The sequence below is a fragment of the Notothenia coriiceps genome, unplaced genomic scaffold (assembly GCF_000735185.1).
Source record: "Notothenia coriiceps isolate Sejong01 unplaced genomic scaffold, NC01 NC01_scaffold00016692, whole genome shotgun sequence".
NCBI lineage: Eukaryota > Metazoa > Chordata > Actinopteri > Perciformes > Nototheniidae > Notothenia > Notothenia coriiceps.
This window is the reverse complement of record NW_011349393.1, coordinates 42,016-56,969: the sequence shown is the minus strand read 5'-3', so window position 1 is coordinate 56,969 and position 14,954 is coordinate 42,016. Positions and strand designations below refer to the sequence as shown.

At 39.3% G+C, this 14,954-nt stretch overlaps 1 protein-coding gene across 1 annotated transcript in view; it reads right to left on the bottom strand.

Moving 5' to 3' along the window:
* The window catches only part of tnrc6c1 (trinucleotide repeat containing adaptor 6C1), a 66,496-nt gene that overhangs the window by 49,150 nt on the left and 2,392 nt on the right, over positions 1–14,954 (bottom strand). Inside the window, exons 2-3 of the mRNA XM_010776091.1 lie at positions 14,597–14,686; positions 14,445–14,504 (exon numbers count right to left, since the gene is read on the bottom strand). Coding sequence (XP_010774393.1) covers positions 14,445–14,504; positions 14,597–14,686 — 150 coding nt within the window. The remainder of the gene's footprint in view (positions 1–14,444; positions 14,505–14,596; positions 14,687–14,954) is intronic.

Sequence of the window (14,954 nt, the reverse complement as noted above, 5' to 3'; positions counted from 1 at the left end):
GTCAGCAGCAGCGTGGTAAGTGAGAAGACAGACAGACAGACAGACAGACAGACAGACAGAGAAGAGAGAATAGGGTCGTAATAGAGAGCTATCAATGCAGTAGGTCTGTTTAGTCTGTATTTATCCATTATTTTAAGGAGCTATCAAAATCTGTTAGCTCTCAATATTCATGTATTGCAACTCACACTATATTTTAATCATAATTGAAATTTCTCTTTGAATCAATCAAGCTACACCACAACATTTCAGGGAAGTTCCCCCATTTGGGAATCACTAGATCAAAGCTTGATTTTTTAAAGAATAGTTTTAGGAGGAAGCTTACAAATTCTAACAAATTGGTCAAAACAACTTGATAATAAATTAAGTGAAATTTTACGTTAGAATAGAATGGTTTCCAAATGACAACAAATAATAGCTAGCCATAACTGTAAACAAGGCAATATTAGTGTTTAACCACCGCGAGAACACAGATATTATTTCTGGCATGCAACAGCTCTGTGTGTACAGTAGCATCTGCTGAGGTGTCTATTCACTGTAACTCTGGTCAGACGGCCTCTAAATCATACAGCCACTGATGCACTTATCGTCCCCTGAGACCCCCCCGTATGGTGCAGCAGCAGGATTGAAACAACAAACGCAGACGGTCACCACATATGTTCAAAGGAAGGGGTCTCGATTTATTTTGGAGAGCAAATCTGTCCTTGTGTCGTGATATAATCAGCAGCAGGAGATGTTTTCATTCTTTCATCTGCTCAGTAAAGCAAATTTTATTTCCCCTGTGACAAGAAAAAACCCCTCTCGCTCCTCAGTTCTATTCCCCCTCCTCCCCTTTCTTACCTTTACTTACCTATCAAACCTGTAAAAAATAAATGGGCATGCATTATTACATTATAGCTACGCCAGCTCATTTCCCTTGGGGGACATTAATCACGGAAATCAGCTGGTGCAGTGATTTGTTGCAGTAAAAACCTCCACAACTGGTGGGTTATGATGGGACACAGTTAAAAACCACTAAAGATCCATTTAGCAAAGCACAAAATGCTCCAAATCTGCTCAATTGAAAGATCCCTTGGAGAATTGCTCATGCAAGAGCCCAGAAACATTTCTTTATCGCCTCTTAAGATATTAGGCTGACTTATTGCTGTGCCACAGTGGGGAAAGCCTCACAAACATGCTGCATTTCCTGTATAAATGTACTGATATATTCAATGTTATGTATCATATAGGCTTCATAAGAAAGCACGTTACTCATGTGTTTCTCTGTTGGATGAGGTTGAGATGCTGCTGGTGTTTTTTGTTGTTTTGTGACAAGACATTTAATCAAGACGAGACGCAGCACCTTGTATGACAGGAATGGTTAGGTGAGTGCTGGAAAGTACCAGAGTTACAAGTTGTTCTGTTTGTGCAGGCAGAAATGTGAAAACATTGCAAGCTACTCATTACTTCACAGAAGAAGTGGAACTACAGTAAAGCTATGGTTTGTGGGAGTCTATTGCGGTCCAACCAAAGAAAAAAAGTTAAAAAAAAAAGTTAATCTTGTCTTTAGTGTAAAGATTGATTATCAAGTAAAGAAATACGTTTTGTAGGTGGTGATGTGGCTATGTGATTACTGAGCAATGGCCAACGTGTTGTCATGCAAGCACTGCACTAAGGTCAAAGGTCACGTGTAGTGTGATGGCTGCCTGATGAATGCTTTGAAATAACATGGTGGCTCAATTGCAGTATTGGTAAGATAAAATTATACATGAATTGCTACCTTTTATTGCCTAGAACTGTTCGTAGTTTCAGTCGTTACCCACACTAAAACCAATGTACCTACTGGAACCAGTTTGCTAATTGATGCAGTTAAACTACTCTTTATTTACATGTAACAGTGTGTGTGGGATTTCTGTTCAATACAGAAAGTATGTCATATTTTGTGATGACACCCTCTGTGCAAAAATACACAGCAATCATCTATCATAACATATATCCATCTTTGAAATTGTCTTGCCTTTGCATGTTACAGTATGTGCCGTACAATGTTTTTACACTGATTTAAGAGATAGGAAAGCTGCCTCTTTGCATCCTGCTGTGAGATAGACAGAAAAGTGAAAGCCACTGTGACATCCATCGCACCAGAAAAGGCCACAACATGATATGCCTAAGTGAAAAGGAAGAAGGGGTGCTGTTAAGTCTTTCATTCCCCCCCTTTGCTATGTATAAAAGCATATTTTTCCATCTCACGGACCCACAGTGTTTTCCTGTTAATGCATCCACTCACCGAGACCTCACCTCTTCCTCTCCTGTCCTCCCCTCTCTTACATACAAATGCCTTTAATGTCTTCATTGGGGTGGCTGAGGGCACTGAGTGCATGTGTGTGTGTGTCTGTGTGTGATTTGTGTGTGTGTGTCTGTGTGTGATTTGTGTGTGTATGTCTGTGTGTGATTTGTGCCTGTGTGTGATTTGTGTGTGTGTATCTGTGTGTGATTTGTGTGTGTGTGTATTAGTTCCACTGTTATCTTGACAGGCTCTCAAACTCCTAATTGCTGCACTACAACCAGAGCTGCTGGGACAAACCTGCTAAACTCTCACCCTGTTTTCACTCCTTTCAATAAAGGTGGGAAAGAGGGCGAAGGGGAGGCGGAGACAGCGCGGGAGAGATGAAAGAGAGGGAGGGAAAGTGAGAGAAAGAGGAGACAGATGCAATGGGAGAGAAACAGTAATGAGGACCTCGTATGTGGGAAAATCCGGGGGAAGGACGAGCACAAAGTGAGAGGGTTGAGAAGAAAAGATGGTGTTGAAATATACACAGAGAAATAAATCTGTCTTCCACTCTCTGAAGTCAAATACCTATGAAATTACTTATTACATTAATGTAATTCAATTTATCGTCTGCATGCTATGTGGCTTCATCCCATGAGGAAGAAGAAAAGTTATTATCACCTGGAGGATCCACAATAATACGAGTGAATTGTTCAGCTTGTCATTGCAATAAGCTTATACAGTTGGAGTTATTTCACAGCAGTATTACACAAAGGTAAATGGTAAATAAATACTAATAAATTCAATTAAACTCAGTAAGTTAGATATGTTTAGGTGTGTTTTTTTCTCACAAGGTATTATGAGTGTCAGACTATTTACTATTTACTGTACCTGGCAGTAAGAAAATCTCCTCTTGACAGCTTTTAGTTGCAGGCAGCCGGCTAGACGCCTTGAACCCAAGGGGCTCAGCTAAGGCCCACACGGCTGGTTGCCATAGAAATAACGGGAGGAAGATGCAGAAACTGCCAGATGGAAAATGTGAATTACTGTACAATTGTAGAAAGAAGAGGGGAGAGTGGGGTTTCTGAGTAGATGCTTGCTTGCCCATGTAAATAAGACTCTGGACACACATCTGTCCTCGCTGGTGATCAGGTGTTGGGTGTGAGTGTGATAGGTGTCGGGGAACTGAGGGGCTTTTAGGGCAGCACTGAGGAGTTAACTCCCCCCTATAACTCAGATATTGATCCCTCTATACTCGGCCTGACCCACGATCAATACAGGCAATAAAACCAAAGCCAGCAGCCTCTCCGGGGAACCGTAGCAGACCCTCTGGCGAGATGGGTGTGCAAGTACATCTCTCTCTGTGTGTCAGCAGCAGCGTGGTAAGTGAGATGATGGTGTGTGCGTGTGTGTGTGTGTGTGTGTGTGTGTGTGTGTGTGTGTGTGTGTGTGTGTGTGTGTGTGCGTGCGTGCGTGTGCATGTGTGTGCGTGTGTGTGTGTGTGTCCCCCAACACAAATCAGTCAACTGGACAGCCCTTGGTTGCTGTCATGCGTGCTTCCCTCCCGGGACGCTCTGAACATTCAACATGACAAAACAGTCAGTCAGTGTGCTGCATTCAGGATCAGACAGCTGCTGAGGGAGTTGTATCACAGCATATGCTATCATCGCTCACACCCATGCACACACACATAGTGCATGAACGCTTAATTGCACAATTGAAGATGCATTTGCACTCTGTGTGCCACATGTACATAGAGTGAGATACACTGCCACCTGTAGGCAAGTCAACAACACTTTAAATATCTTTCTAATACTGGGCCACAAACTAATTCCCAATGTTATATAATGCACTTTCACTTGCAGAAAAGTGTAATGCTTTTCAAAGTTTAGGATACTTTTGGGCCTAATCTCATCTTGTGGGATCATTGTTATTGTATTTGAAATCATAGGCACTCAAAAGTTGGGCAAATTGCTGTTTGTATTACATCAAAAAACCTTTAGAAACGCTACTGTTAACACTACTGTATCTCTAAAATATGTCTTTGAAAAATCACACACTTTTATGCTATTCCATGTGATCTTCCTTTGATAACTGATGCAATAATTAATGCAATATATTTCACTTTCATCTGCGGAGCCTCCCATGGGAAGACCCGTCTCACACTTTGAAATCGTCTGTATTATAATATTTGACATATCATTATATCGACAGTAAGCTAACACACAGGGATCATGTGCTTTAATGTACAAACCGTACAAACACAAACAGATTAAGTCATGCAAGAGCAATATAAAAAACGGATAAACATCGTCTCAATATAGGCTTACATTAGACACAAACACACACACCATCCGTCACAAACGTTGAGCTCAGAGAGCCAATTTCCTTGACCCTGAATAGAAATATGAATTAACTATGAAATTACCTAAGGGAGGATGCTTATAATTCACTATACATCACAGGGTTTGTTATTGTTACTGCCCCCACTGCCTCGGTAATCATCATTACTTTTTATCGTGGCTGTTAGCGTAGCATCATTAGCATACTGCATTGCAGTGGGTGAGGGGAGACCTGAGGTGAATTGTGAGGCTCATAATATTGTCATTGTGGGGCAAAACTATTGTTACTGGCAACACAATTGCATCTTTTAATATCTGTTGGAAATTACACGGCTCCAGCTTCAATATAATTCATGAGGAATGTGAGGGGCAATGGCAGAGCATGATATATTTATGGAAATCAGCTCATGAAATTCACATTTCTGTAATTAGACATCTCCCTGGCTGGAGTTGATACTATTAGCAGCAAATAGTATACATCATTTGTATGTGGAATCCCATGCAGTGAGTTTAACTGGATTTTTGCAATAAACACATTCTGAGGATAATATTGTTCACTGGACTCTGATGCTTATAAACAGGCACATTACATTTGACCTTATGGTGGTGGCCTGGCCGCAGCGGTAGAAATTGCAGCGTCAAAAAGGTAGAGGAAGGTGATAGAAAAGAAGAATTAGAGGAAGAGCAAGACAGCAGGATGACAACTAAAAGACAAAGAAGGGGAGAGAAAGAAAATGCAGACAGATGGTTAGACAGGCTTGGACGCAGAAGCTGTAATATTAAAGAGTAGCAGTGTGTTGAGCAGGGCAGATACACAGAGCCGGTGAAAACATGACAAGTCCCCGAGCTCGCTCTTGAGAGGATCGTGCTTCATTAACAGATAAAGAGTGGAGGAGACAGAGGAGGAGACAGAGGAAAGGCGAGGGGGGACGACTCCGGTCTTTGTTCCTCAGCCTTTACTCATTTCACTGATATCTGAGCTTTTATTATTGATAACCTTCACGTTTTAGGAACATGATTTGAAAGTAGTCACAGGTTTCCAACAGTATTGATGTTGTTTCATCTGTACAGGGATTATCAAACTCCCACCTGCATCGGCAAGGATAAATAAAGGTGTGTGTGTGTGTGTGTAAGAAAAATACATGCTGTGTTATTTTTGCAAACACTCATTAACTGCAATAATTTTATAGAAGGAAAGCAAAAGTTTAATTGTTTGGAAAGCACCTTTATTCCCTTTCTGTTGGAGAGTTACTTGAGAAGATTGATACTGCTCAAAATGTGCCAGAGCGACAGAATTCAAGGCAAACTTTGAATACAAAGTGGACAGAAAGGTATGCGTGGGTGTGAAAGGGTCTGGAGAGAGTTGAAAATGTTTCACCTTGAGCGCAAATTGCTGACTTATCCTGGAGCTTAATGAATCTGCTTCATACGCGTACAGATGGAGAGGAAGACAGAGGGAGACTGGAGGGAAATCAAATAACTTTGTTGATACAAATAGCTTACAGTAGGTTATAGATTGCTGGGAAACAGAAGGAGAACATTTACAAACTAAATTAAACGTTTGAATTTGTGAAATCAAGGCCTCAAGTCTTTTATCTGTTTTGTTGTTTTAATCCTCCACCAATTTGAATAGTGGTAATCATCTGAGTTCTAAGAGCGAACATTTTGTTTGTTAAAGCAACAAATTCAGATTGAAGCCAAATGTTTCGTTAGATCAAAGCATTTTGTGAACTTTAGAAATTATAACATCATATTCATTTCAACAAATTTAGACTTTTCTGGAATTAGTGAAAATGATTTGATCACATAAGTCAAAAACAATCCAACACACAGCAAGCTATGTAATCTAAAGATATACTGTATGATAAGACTAATAATGTTAATGTAGCCTAATCTTTACCTGTAATTGTGCAGGAATAGCAGTTTAAACAGAATGAGTGGTTTACACTTTATCCTCTGATTCTTGACAAGAAAAGCACAATCCCAAACTGATTCCTTGGACAGAGAACATCTAGGCTGGAGGTGTACACGAGCCAATACAAGACACTTTCACCCCGTCAATGCCAGACTCCCTCGGGAGTCCCTGGAGGGTCAGAGGTCAGGGCTTCAGACAGATCAGCCCAGACACGACCCCTGACATGTTGGCCTTCTCGACAGCTGATCAATATCCAACATGGCTGCCTGCCAGTCAACCTTTAAGCACTTCAAAGCAGTTAATCTCCAAAATGTATTACACATGGAAATATAATCATGGTTATACTGGTTGAAGGAGAGAGGATGGACTGTGATAAAAATGAAAAACTTGAATTAGTGTTCAAAACTATTTGTATGGTTTTGAGCCCTGAACTCAAGAAAGAAAAACAGGTTTTCTTTTCACATCATTTCTATCTCTGGTGAAGCCCTGAGTTTGATTTAGGGAAGGAAATCTGGTCGTGTTTTTTCAGCAATAAAATGTACGTATACATGCGTACTTATATAGGTTGCTGATTGTGTACATGCAGTTACAGAGAGTGCTTCAGCTGAGAGGGAAAAAGCACGGAGGGTGAGAGGATAATGAACAAGGCTGTTATTTATAAACCACAGATCAATAACCATTACAGATTTAATTTAGCTGCAACCAGGGTTAGTGCATGTGTGTGAGGGTGTTAAAGGCGGAGAGAGAAGGAGAAAGTGTTTGGACACACACACACACACACACACACACACACTTTCTATTGAATCAGCTCTTTCCCATCTCTTCTGTTGGAGGCAGGAGCAGAACACACCACCTGATCACTCAAGGCAACACTCTTTTTTGAACATGGAGCTGGTAACCCACTGAGATTGTTGCAACACTTTATCATGAGCAAATTGCTTTTGATATGCTGTAGATGGAATTGTATTTGCAAATAAGAAAAACAAGTGTCCATAATAGCATATATTATTTCCTCCTTTTGAAAGAGCTGATGGTTTTGTTTCAGATACGGGCAGCAATGTACGATTTTTTTCATAAACGATACATCTGTTTGATCCATACCAGAATATAGTTTAAAATGTCCATCCCAGTTTCTCAAAATCCAAGGTCATGTCTATAAATGTCTTCTTTTGTGAGTTCAAAACCCAAAGACATTTCCTTCAACATGATTTAAAACAGCAAAATACATTACATTATCAATAATTGAATCACGAAAATAGTTGGCAATTTGTTTCCAGTCCATTGACTTATCGATATTTTGCGTCAAAGTTACAGCTCTATTGCAGACGTTTGAAAACATAATTCAAAATCCCATTGACAGTTGTAATTTAAGACTAAAATCCAGAGATTTCTTCATACATCTATAAGAATTGTAGTGTTTATAGATATAATACCGTCTTTATAGAGCTATGTTTTCTGGGGGGCTTTAACAAACCCTATATCCCATAACACTCCATGTTAGTGAACCCAGCATGAAAAGATTGTAATGTTTTGTTTTTGTGCCCAAGCGAAACCTCACAGAGACTCTTAAATATGTAGGTGAGAAGGGGGTAATTTGAGCCAGTGGGTAAGTTGAACCACCCCCTGTAACCAGGCAACGCCTTATACTTGTAATCAAGTGACCAGAAATTATGCAATGCAAATGTTCTAGATGTCAGCTATATCGGCTGTCATGTCAAAAAAAAGTATCCAGGTTTAAACACATATATTGTATATGTTGATGTGTTGGCAGCGTATTAAACCATGTGAATCATTAAGCTAAAGATGACTCTGAATTTTAATGCTAGGCTATTTTTTCTAAAATGGTGGCTATGGGGTAAAGTGAACCATGGGCCTTGGGGTAAGTTGAGCCAGTTTTTAAATGGAGAAATGAATGAAAGCTCATTGTAGGCTACATTTAAAGTTGAATTTACCCTGTGTTTGATTGGTAAGATGTATGAAATTGTATCACCATTTGTATGATTACTTTTCATTTTAACATGTTAAAAAAAAATCAATCAATTCAATCGAAATTTATTTTAAAAATATTTGAAAAACTAAGCTTGTATTTGGTTTGTTATTTATTGTTTATAGTTACCTTTAAGATTTGTTGTAGGTATGCCCAGGTTTGAACAGGTATGCCCAGGTTTGAACAGTGGTTCAATTTACCCCCTGACCTGGATCAACTTCCCCCTAACCTGGGGCAAGTTGAACCACAAGAATTTTTTTTTTTAAGAAGTAATATTTTCACTGCCCTTGATCAAATATTAATTATTATCATTGCCATTGATAGGAGACATCCTGAATTATAGGTGTGTGTTTTCATTTTTACTATGTGTCATTTCTCCTTGCTTAGAGGACAGCATAACAAAAAAATGGCTCAACTTACCCCACTCTCCCCTAAATATCTCACAAAGGCAAAGAACGGCTTACTTATTAACTCAGATAATCTTCTCTCAGAGTTCATGTCTTCTTTCTGTTCGGTGTAACCCCCCCCCCCCCTCTCCCGTGTCAGCCTCTATCAACACAACCTATTTAGCTGCAGCATGCAGAACCTCTCCGCCTCCACTCAGCCCTGCTCTGTGCTCTGCTAACCCCTGATGTACCGAGGCTGAGGAGGGCAGCGAGTTAATTGCCATTTCGCTCGGTACGATGACGCAGACTGCATTCTAAATAGAGCCGTTTCCCTGGTAACCCACTTTAAACACAATGTAGTTTCAAGACTTTTCCTCCGAGGGCTGTCGGTTGACAGGTAACAAAGGTTTGATGGTTGCTTGTGTCAGCGAGGTTAGATGTCATTGTGTGGGATGACAATTTCCCCAGTGAGCTCTGAAATGTTTGGAAAACACCCAGCAGCCCCTGCAACTACAATACAGGAAGTTGAGGTTTGACCCCAGCTCTGCCTGGAGACAGAAAGTAATCAGGTTTACTTCATCTCTTGCTTCATCTTATCAAACATTAAGTCCACAGGGAGTGATTGACACACTGAGCCCACCTGTTCTCTCTGCAAAATCACAGTAATGTGTGTGTGTGTGTGTGTGTGTGTGTGTGTGTGTGTGTGTGTGTGTGTGTGTGTGTGTGTGTGTGTGTGTGTGTGTGTGTGTGTGTTTGTGTGTGTGTGTTGCCTCTGCAATCAAGAGAAAACCAGCAGTGATGGAACACACAGAGGTAGGAAGTGACTGAAGTACTGTACTTAAGTCAAATGTTGAGGTACTTGTACTTTACCTGGTTATTTCCATTGAATGCTAATTCCTTCTAATCCACTACATTTATTTAACAGCTTTAGCTACTTTTAACAAAATACATGTCTTAAAATGTAACTTATTATCTATTTAAGTCACAAAAGAGTCAAATATTTAAAATATTTAACAAAAATCATTAATAAAGAACTCTCTAGAACAGTAAAATGTTACTTGATGCAACATTATTATGTAGAAATGTCACATGTATAAATATAATTATATACCCACATAAAGGCAATTTTTCTGCACAATGATTACTTTATATACTTTAAGATGACTACCAAGATTTTGAATGCAGGACTTTTCCTTGTAATGAAGTATTTTGACAATAATGTATTGGTATTTTTACTCAAGTAAAGCAGCTTCTTCCGCCGCTGGGAGCACAGAAATGCAAAGCAAACACAAAAGAGTTCATACACAAATCAAAGGCACAAACTCTGAAGCGCACTGTCCAGGGACATCTTGGTGGGGATTTGTATTCAGGGTCAAGGAACACATTTAGGATTACAGCCTCTTCTTCTCTCCACAGCCGGATAGTGGAGACGAGCTATATTCACCAAGTCCTATCTCGTATCCGCATCCCCGCAGGCTCATCCATCTCCATTTCCCTCTGCCTGTCGTCACGTCTCCAGCAGCAGCTCAGCCTTAATCAATATCCTTACCAACAGCAGGGTAGACCCCAGACCCATATACAGTACCTGTCTGTTAAACCTTCAGGACCCTCCCGTGCCTTTGCTCTAAACAATCGCCCAACTAAGGAGAGGTTGATTAAAGAGAACTTGATTATTTGATGGTTTACAGCAAAAAGGAGAGAACATTGATGGGGATGTAAGATGTAACAGTAGGTTTTAGTAACTTGGAAAGAGGAAATAATCAGAAATATTTTAGTTTTTTCTCCTTTGTTGTACTATTTGCACATTTAGTTTGTGCAATACATTAAAAAGGCACGTTTTAGGTACAAAATTAGTTATATATCCTTTTTTTTAAATTATTGTTACTTGGTTGTACTTTCCCCTTCTGATGCTAAATTTGCATTTAAACTGTATTTCAATTTAAAGGGGTTTCTCATGCTTTCAAATGATGCCCAGTAATTTATTTTACTTTAAATGATAATATTCTGTATTATTATAGATATTATTGTAGATATACATATTTCTTCACCAAATATATTTTATGTCAAAACATACAGGTGTAAAACAAACAGCAATTACCCGTATTAAATGTAAAACCATTTTAGAGAATTGTTAAACAGTAATTGTAACAGTTACAGAGTGAAAATGACCTTGCATTGTGCTCTCTTACAACTTTGCAACTGATTGTTACCAAGTAATTTAAATCACATTCCTACTAGGCCTTTATAATATAAAGTGTGACCGAGCGAGGAGGGAAATTAGTCTGTGATTTCTCTCTCTGTCCCTCTCTGACAACGGCAAGCTAATTAAAATCTGGCATTTCATATTCACGGCTAATTAGCTAAACGAGTTGGCAGCTCCTGAGTGTACTGCTCTTAATTAAGCCGGAGAATTTGAGTTACACCTTTGAAGCGGAGGTGTGTGTCTGTATGTACATTGTGTGTGTGTGTGTGTGTGTGTGTGTGTGTGTGTGTGTGTGTGTGTGTGTGTGTGTGTGTGCTTGCATCAACAGAATACTCATATTGTTTTGTGCCCTGGCATTTTCTGAGCAGCTGCCCTTTGTCTCAGTAGAAGGTAAAGGTCATTTAAAGCTGCGTGTACGTACTGTTCACTAATCCCATAGTGTCTGCACGCCTGTTTCATGCCTGGCTAATTATCAAGGGGCTATTATACTGTCACCTATTTAACGCAACCAAGGAATGAACATCCCACACTTATTAAAAACAGGTGATGCAGAGGTACAAACTGTGGGAACATAATTTTTGACGTAGAGTACCAGAGAATTGTCAAATGTTTATTATTATAATTGTGAAATACAAAAAACACATTAGTTATAAAAGAGAGAAGTGGAGCATAAATCTCCACATCATTGTTTTACACACTTATTTGCTTGTGTATGAAATATCTTCTCTGTGGTGTAAGACTCAGGGATCTAAAGAGGAGCAGGAAGAAGAAGAGAAGGTGAATATAAAATAAGAAGAGAAAAGGAAGGTGACTTTTCTCTCCTGTTCTGATTCTCGTAATCTCAGCCAGGACATCCTCTTTCATTCTTACAAGATTCCCAAATCCTCGATAAATCCACAGCGAGTCATTGGCACACCGCAAACCCCTGTCTGACTTTCTTCAATCCTTCAAAGCTCTCAGAGCCTCTCTACTTTCCTGGGATGCTGTCGGACGGCTGCTGAACTAACTGCTCGTTCGATATCCGTGCATCAGAAGTACCATGAAATGACGCAGGAACTAAGAATCCATGAGGCTTATTTTGGCTTGTATAAATTACAAATGGTTCATACTTAACATCACAGGTCCCCATTTAAAAAAATATATTATAGCGCTTAAGAATGATTCTGCATGCATCAACTAAAGAATGAAAATAAATAAAGATATTCTTTCCCACTGAACCCAAAAAGAACTGTTTTTACGTGTTGTTTGTTTACTACGATATCTCGATATGAGGAATCAAGAAACTCCAACATCCATGATGTGAAAAACATCTTTGTCATGCCCTCTAAACACCCAAATCTTTGATAATAAGCTAACTATTTCATTATAACACAAATACTGTATATGGATGAAGTGTGTTCTCATAAAAACCTGTAAGCAGCAGCAGGCTTTTAGCTGTAAGGAGCAGGATAACATTTCCATCTGCTAAATAAAGGCCATTAAGCCCACTAGCTTCAGCATCAGCATCAATTCCAAAAAATTTTTAAAGCATAATGCAACCTCCTCTTGAGTCTTTTTGAACCCAGACATCTTACATACAAAATGAAACCTTCCAGGAGTCCTCTGTAATGAATGGGACCACATGCTTCCTCAATAAAGAAGTCTCATGTGGAGTTTATAAGGGGGTTAAAGGGTCAGTGTGTTCTCTTCTGTCTCTCTTTTGTCATTACCATAGCTGTTTAAGCCTTTTTAAGGAGAAGGAAAAACAAGGTTGTGTTTTAAAACTTTGATATAAGGTTTTCAGCTGACATTGTTCAGAAAGATTGTCTCTGTGACAGGAAACAAGTGAGAAAACAGACACACAACTACACTAAACCCACACCAGACACACACACAGCCTTGTGTCATAATAATGTAATAAACTGCATGTGCCATGTGTTTGTGTGTTGAGTCGAGGATACTATCCGTCAAACACTATTGGCTGCTGAGGCTGGAAGGCTCTAGTCCACTAGTTTCTGCAGTGTGTAGATTAGCAGGCTGCCAATTTGGCGCAGAAACTCATACAGCCTAATGGACACGGACACACACACACACACACACACACACACACACACACACACACACACACACACACACACACACACACACACACACACACACACACACACACACACACACACACACACACGCACACACACACACACACACACACACANAAATGGCTTGGCAGAAGAAATGGCTTCATATTCTTTGTGTTTTGTTATCGACACAGTTTTAAAAATGCAATCTCCATGTTTTTGGATATTAATATCGATCGTTTTATGGATGAAAATATGTATCATTTAGCACAAGAAAATATATGGTCTTGATACCGTTCAACAATTAAGAATACATTGTTAAAATGTATTGTTTGCTGTCTCCCTGCAGTTATTGGTGAGCTTTAAAATTGTGTCAAGAATTTCTGGTAATCTGTAAATTACCAGCATGACATGAAGTATACTATAATAAATTGTTTTAGTTACAATACTGAAACTTAAAGTTTCTATTTTACAATTGAAACACTATTACAGTACTTTTTAAATGGCACTGTTTTATAGTTAAAGTACTATTACCTTAAACAAAAATACAATTCAACAAATAAAGTAATGAAATATTACTGTTTCATTTTACAGTTAAAACACTATTACCATAAACACAAATACAGTGTTTCATTTTACACTGTTACTGTAAATAAATACTGTGATTATCTTTACAGTATTTAACTGGCAGCAATTGACAAGTTACTTACTGTAAAATTAATTACAGTAAGTAACTTGTCAATTGTTGCCAGTTAAATACTGTGAATTTCACGGTACGTTTCTTACAGTGTAGTGTAGCCCAGACTAGTGAATTTACAGAGGGACTTTGTGCCAACATTTCTCCTCTAATGAAGAGCACGTTCTCACTCTGCCTTTCACTGCAGGCTCACAGAGGACTGCTTTATTGGTTCATATCTGACTGACTGCTGCAGCCACAGGGGAAGTGTGTATGTGTGTGTTCACACAATATTAAACCCTCACAATATCAAACCTTTCATACAAAGATGAGAGACAAGTTGACGGAGAGAGAGCAAACGCCCTGAGGCCAGATATGCACATGGCAATAAAAGAGTTCACTTATTCAGTTAATCTTTTGGCATATTTGACAGAATAAGGATCAAGGAGGTGAAACTGGCTTCATTTAAAGTTGGGCTGGTAAAATATCTACTTAAGTATCTCAAGCAACTTCCTGCTGTGAGATTTGTTTAAACAGACAGCTAGAGAGTGCTTTGCAAGGGGTTTTTCAAATCAGGAAACATGACTTTTATGACTGACATCGGATGGGGAAATTAAACCTTCAAATGCCTGCCTGTGTTGTGTGTGAAGTGCTTGACCTCAGTGTCTCTACGCCTGATGGCAGTTTCATAACCTGGGGGACAAAAACATAGGANTTAAACAGACAGCTAGAGAGTGCTTTGCAAGGGGTTTTTCAAATCAGGAAACATGACTTTTATGACTGACATCGGATGGGGAAATTAAACCTTCGCCTGCCTGTGTTGTGTGTGAAGTGCTTGACCTCAGTGTCTCTACGCCTGATGGCAGTTTCATAACCTGGGGGACAAAAACATAGGACAGACAATAAACAAAGATTCAATGTTAAATCCCGGGGCTAGCAGCTGGATTGTTTTCAGCTTTGAGGCATGCTGGAGATTTAACAATGGCACTTCTCCAGGGTGCTTCCACCATTTTTTAAAGCCAAATGCAATGGTTCTAGAAATGTATTCGGCCTTATATCTACAATGTGGAGGTTGTTTCAACAAATAATGAACAAAATGTTTGAGGATAAATTACAATTAACTACCACCTCCAAAACATCCTC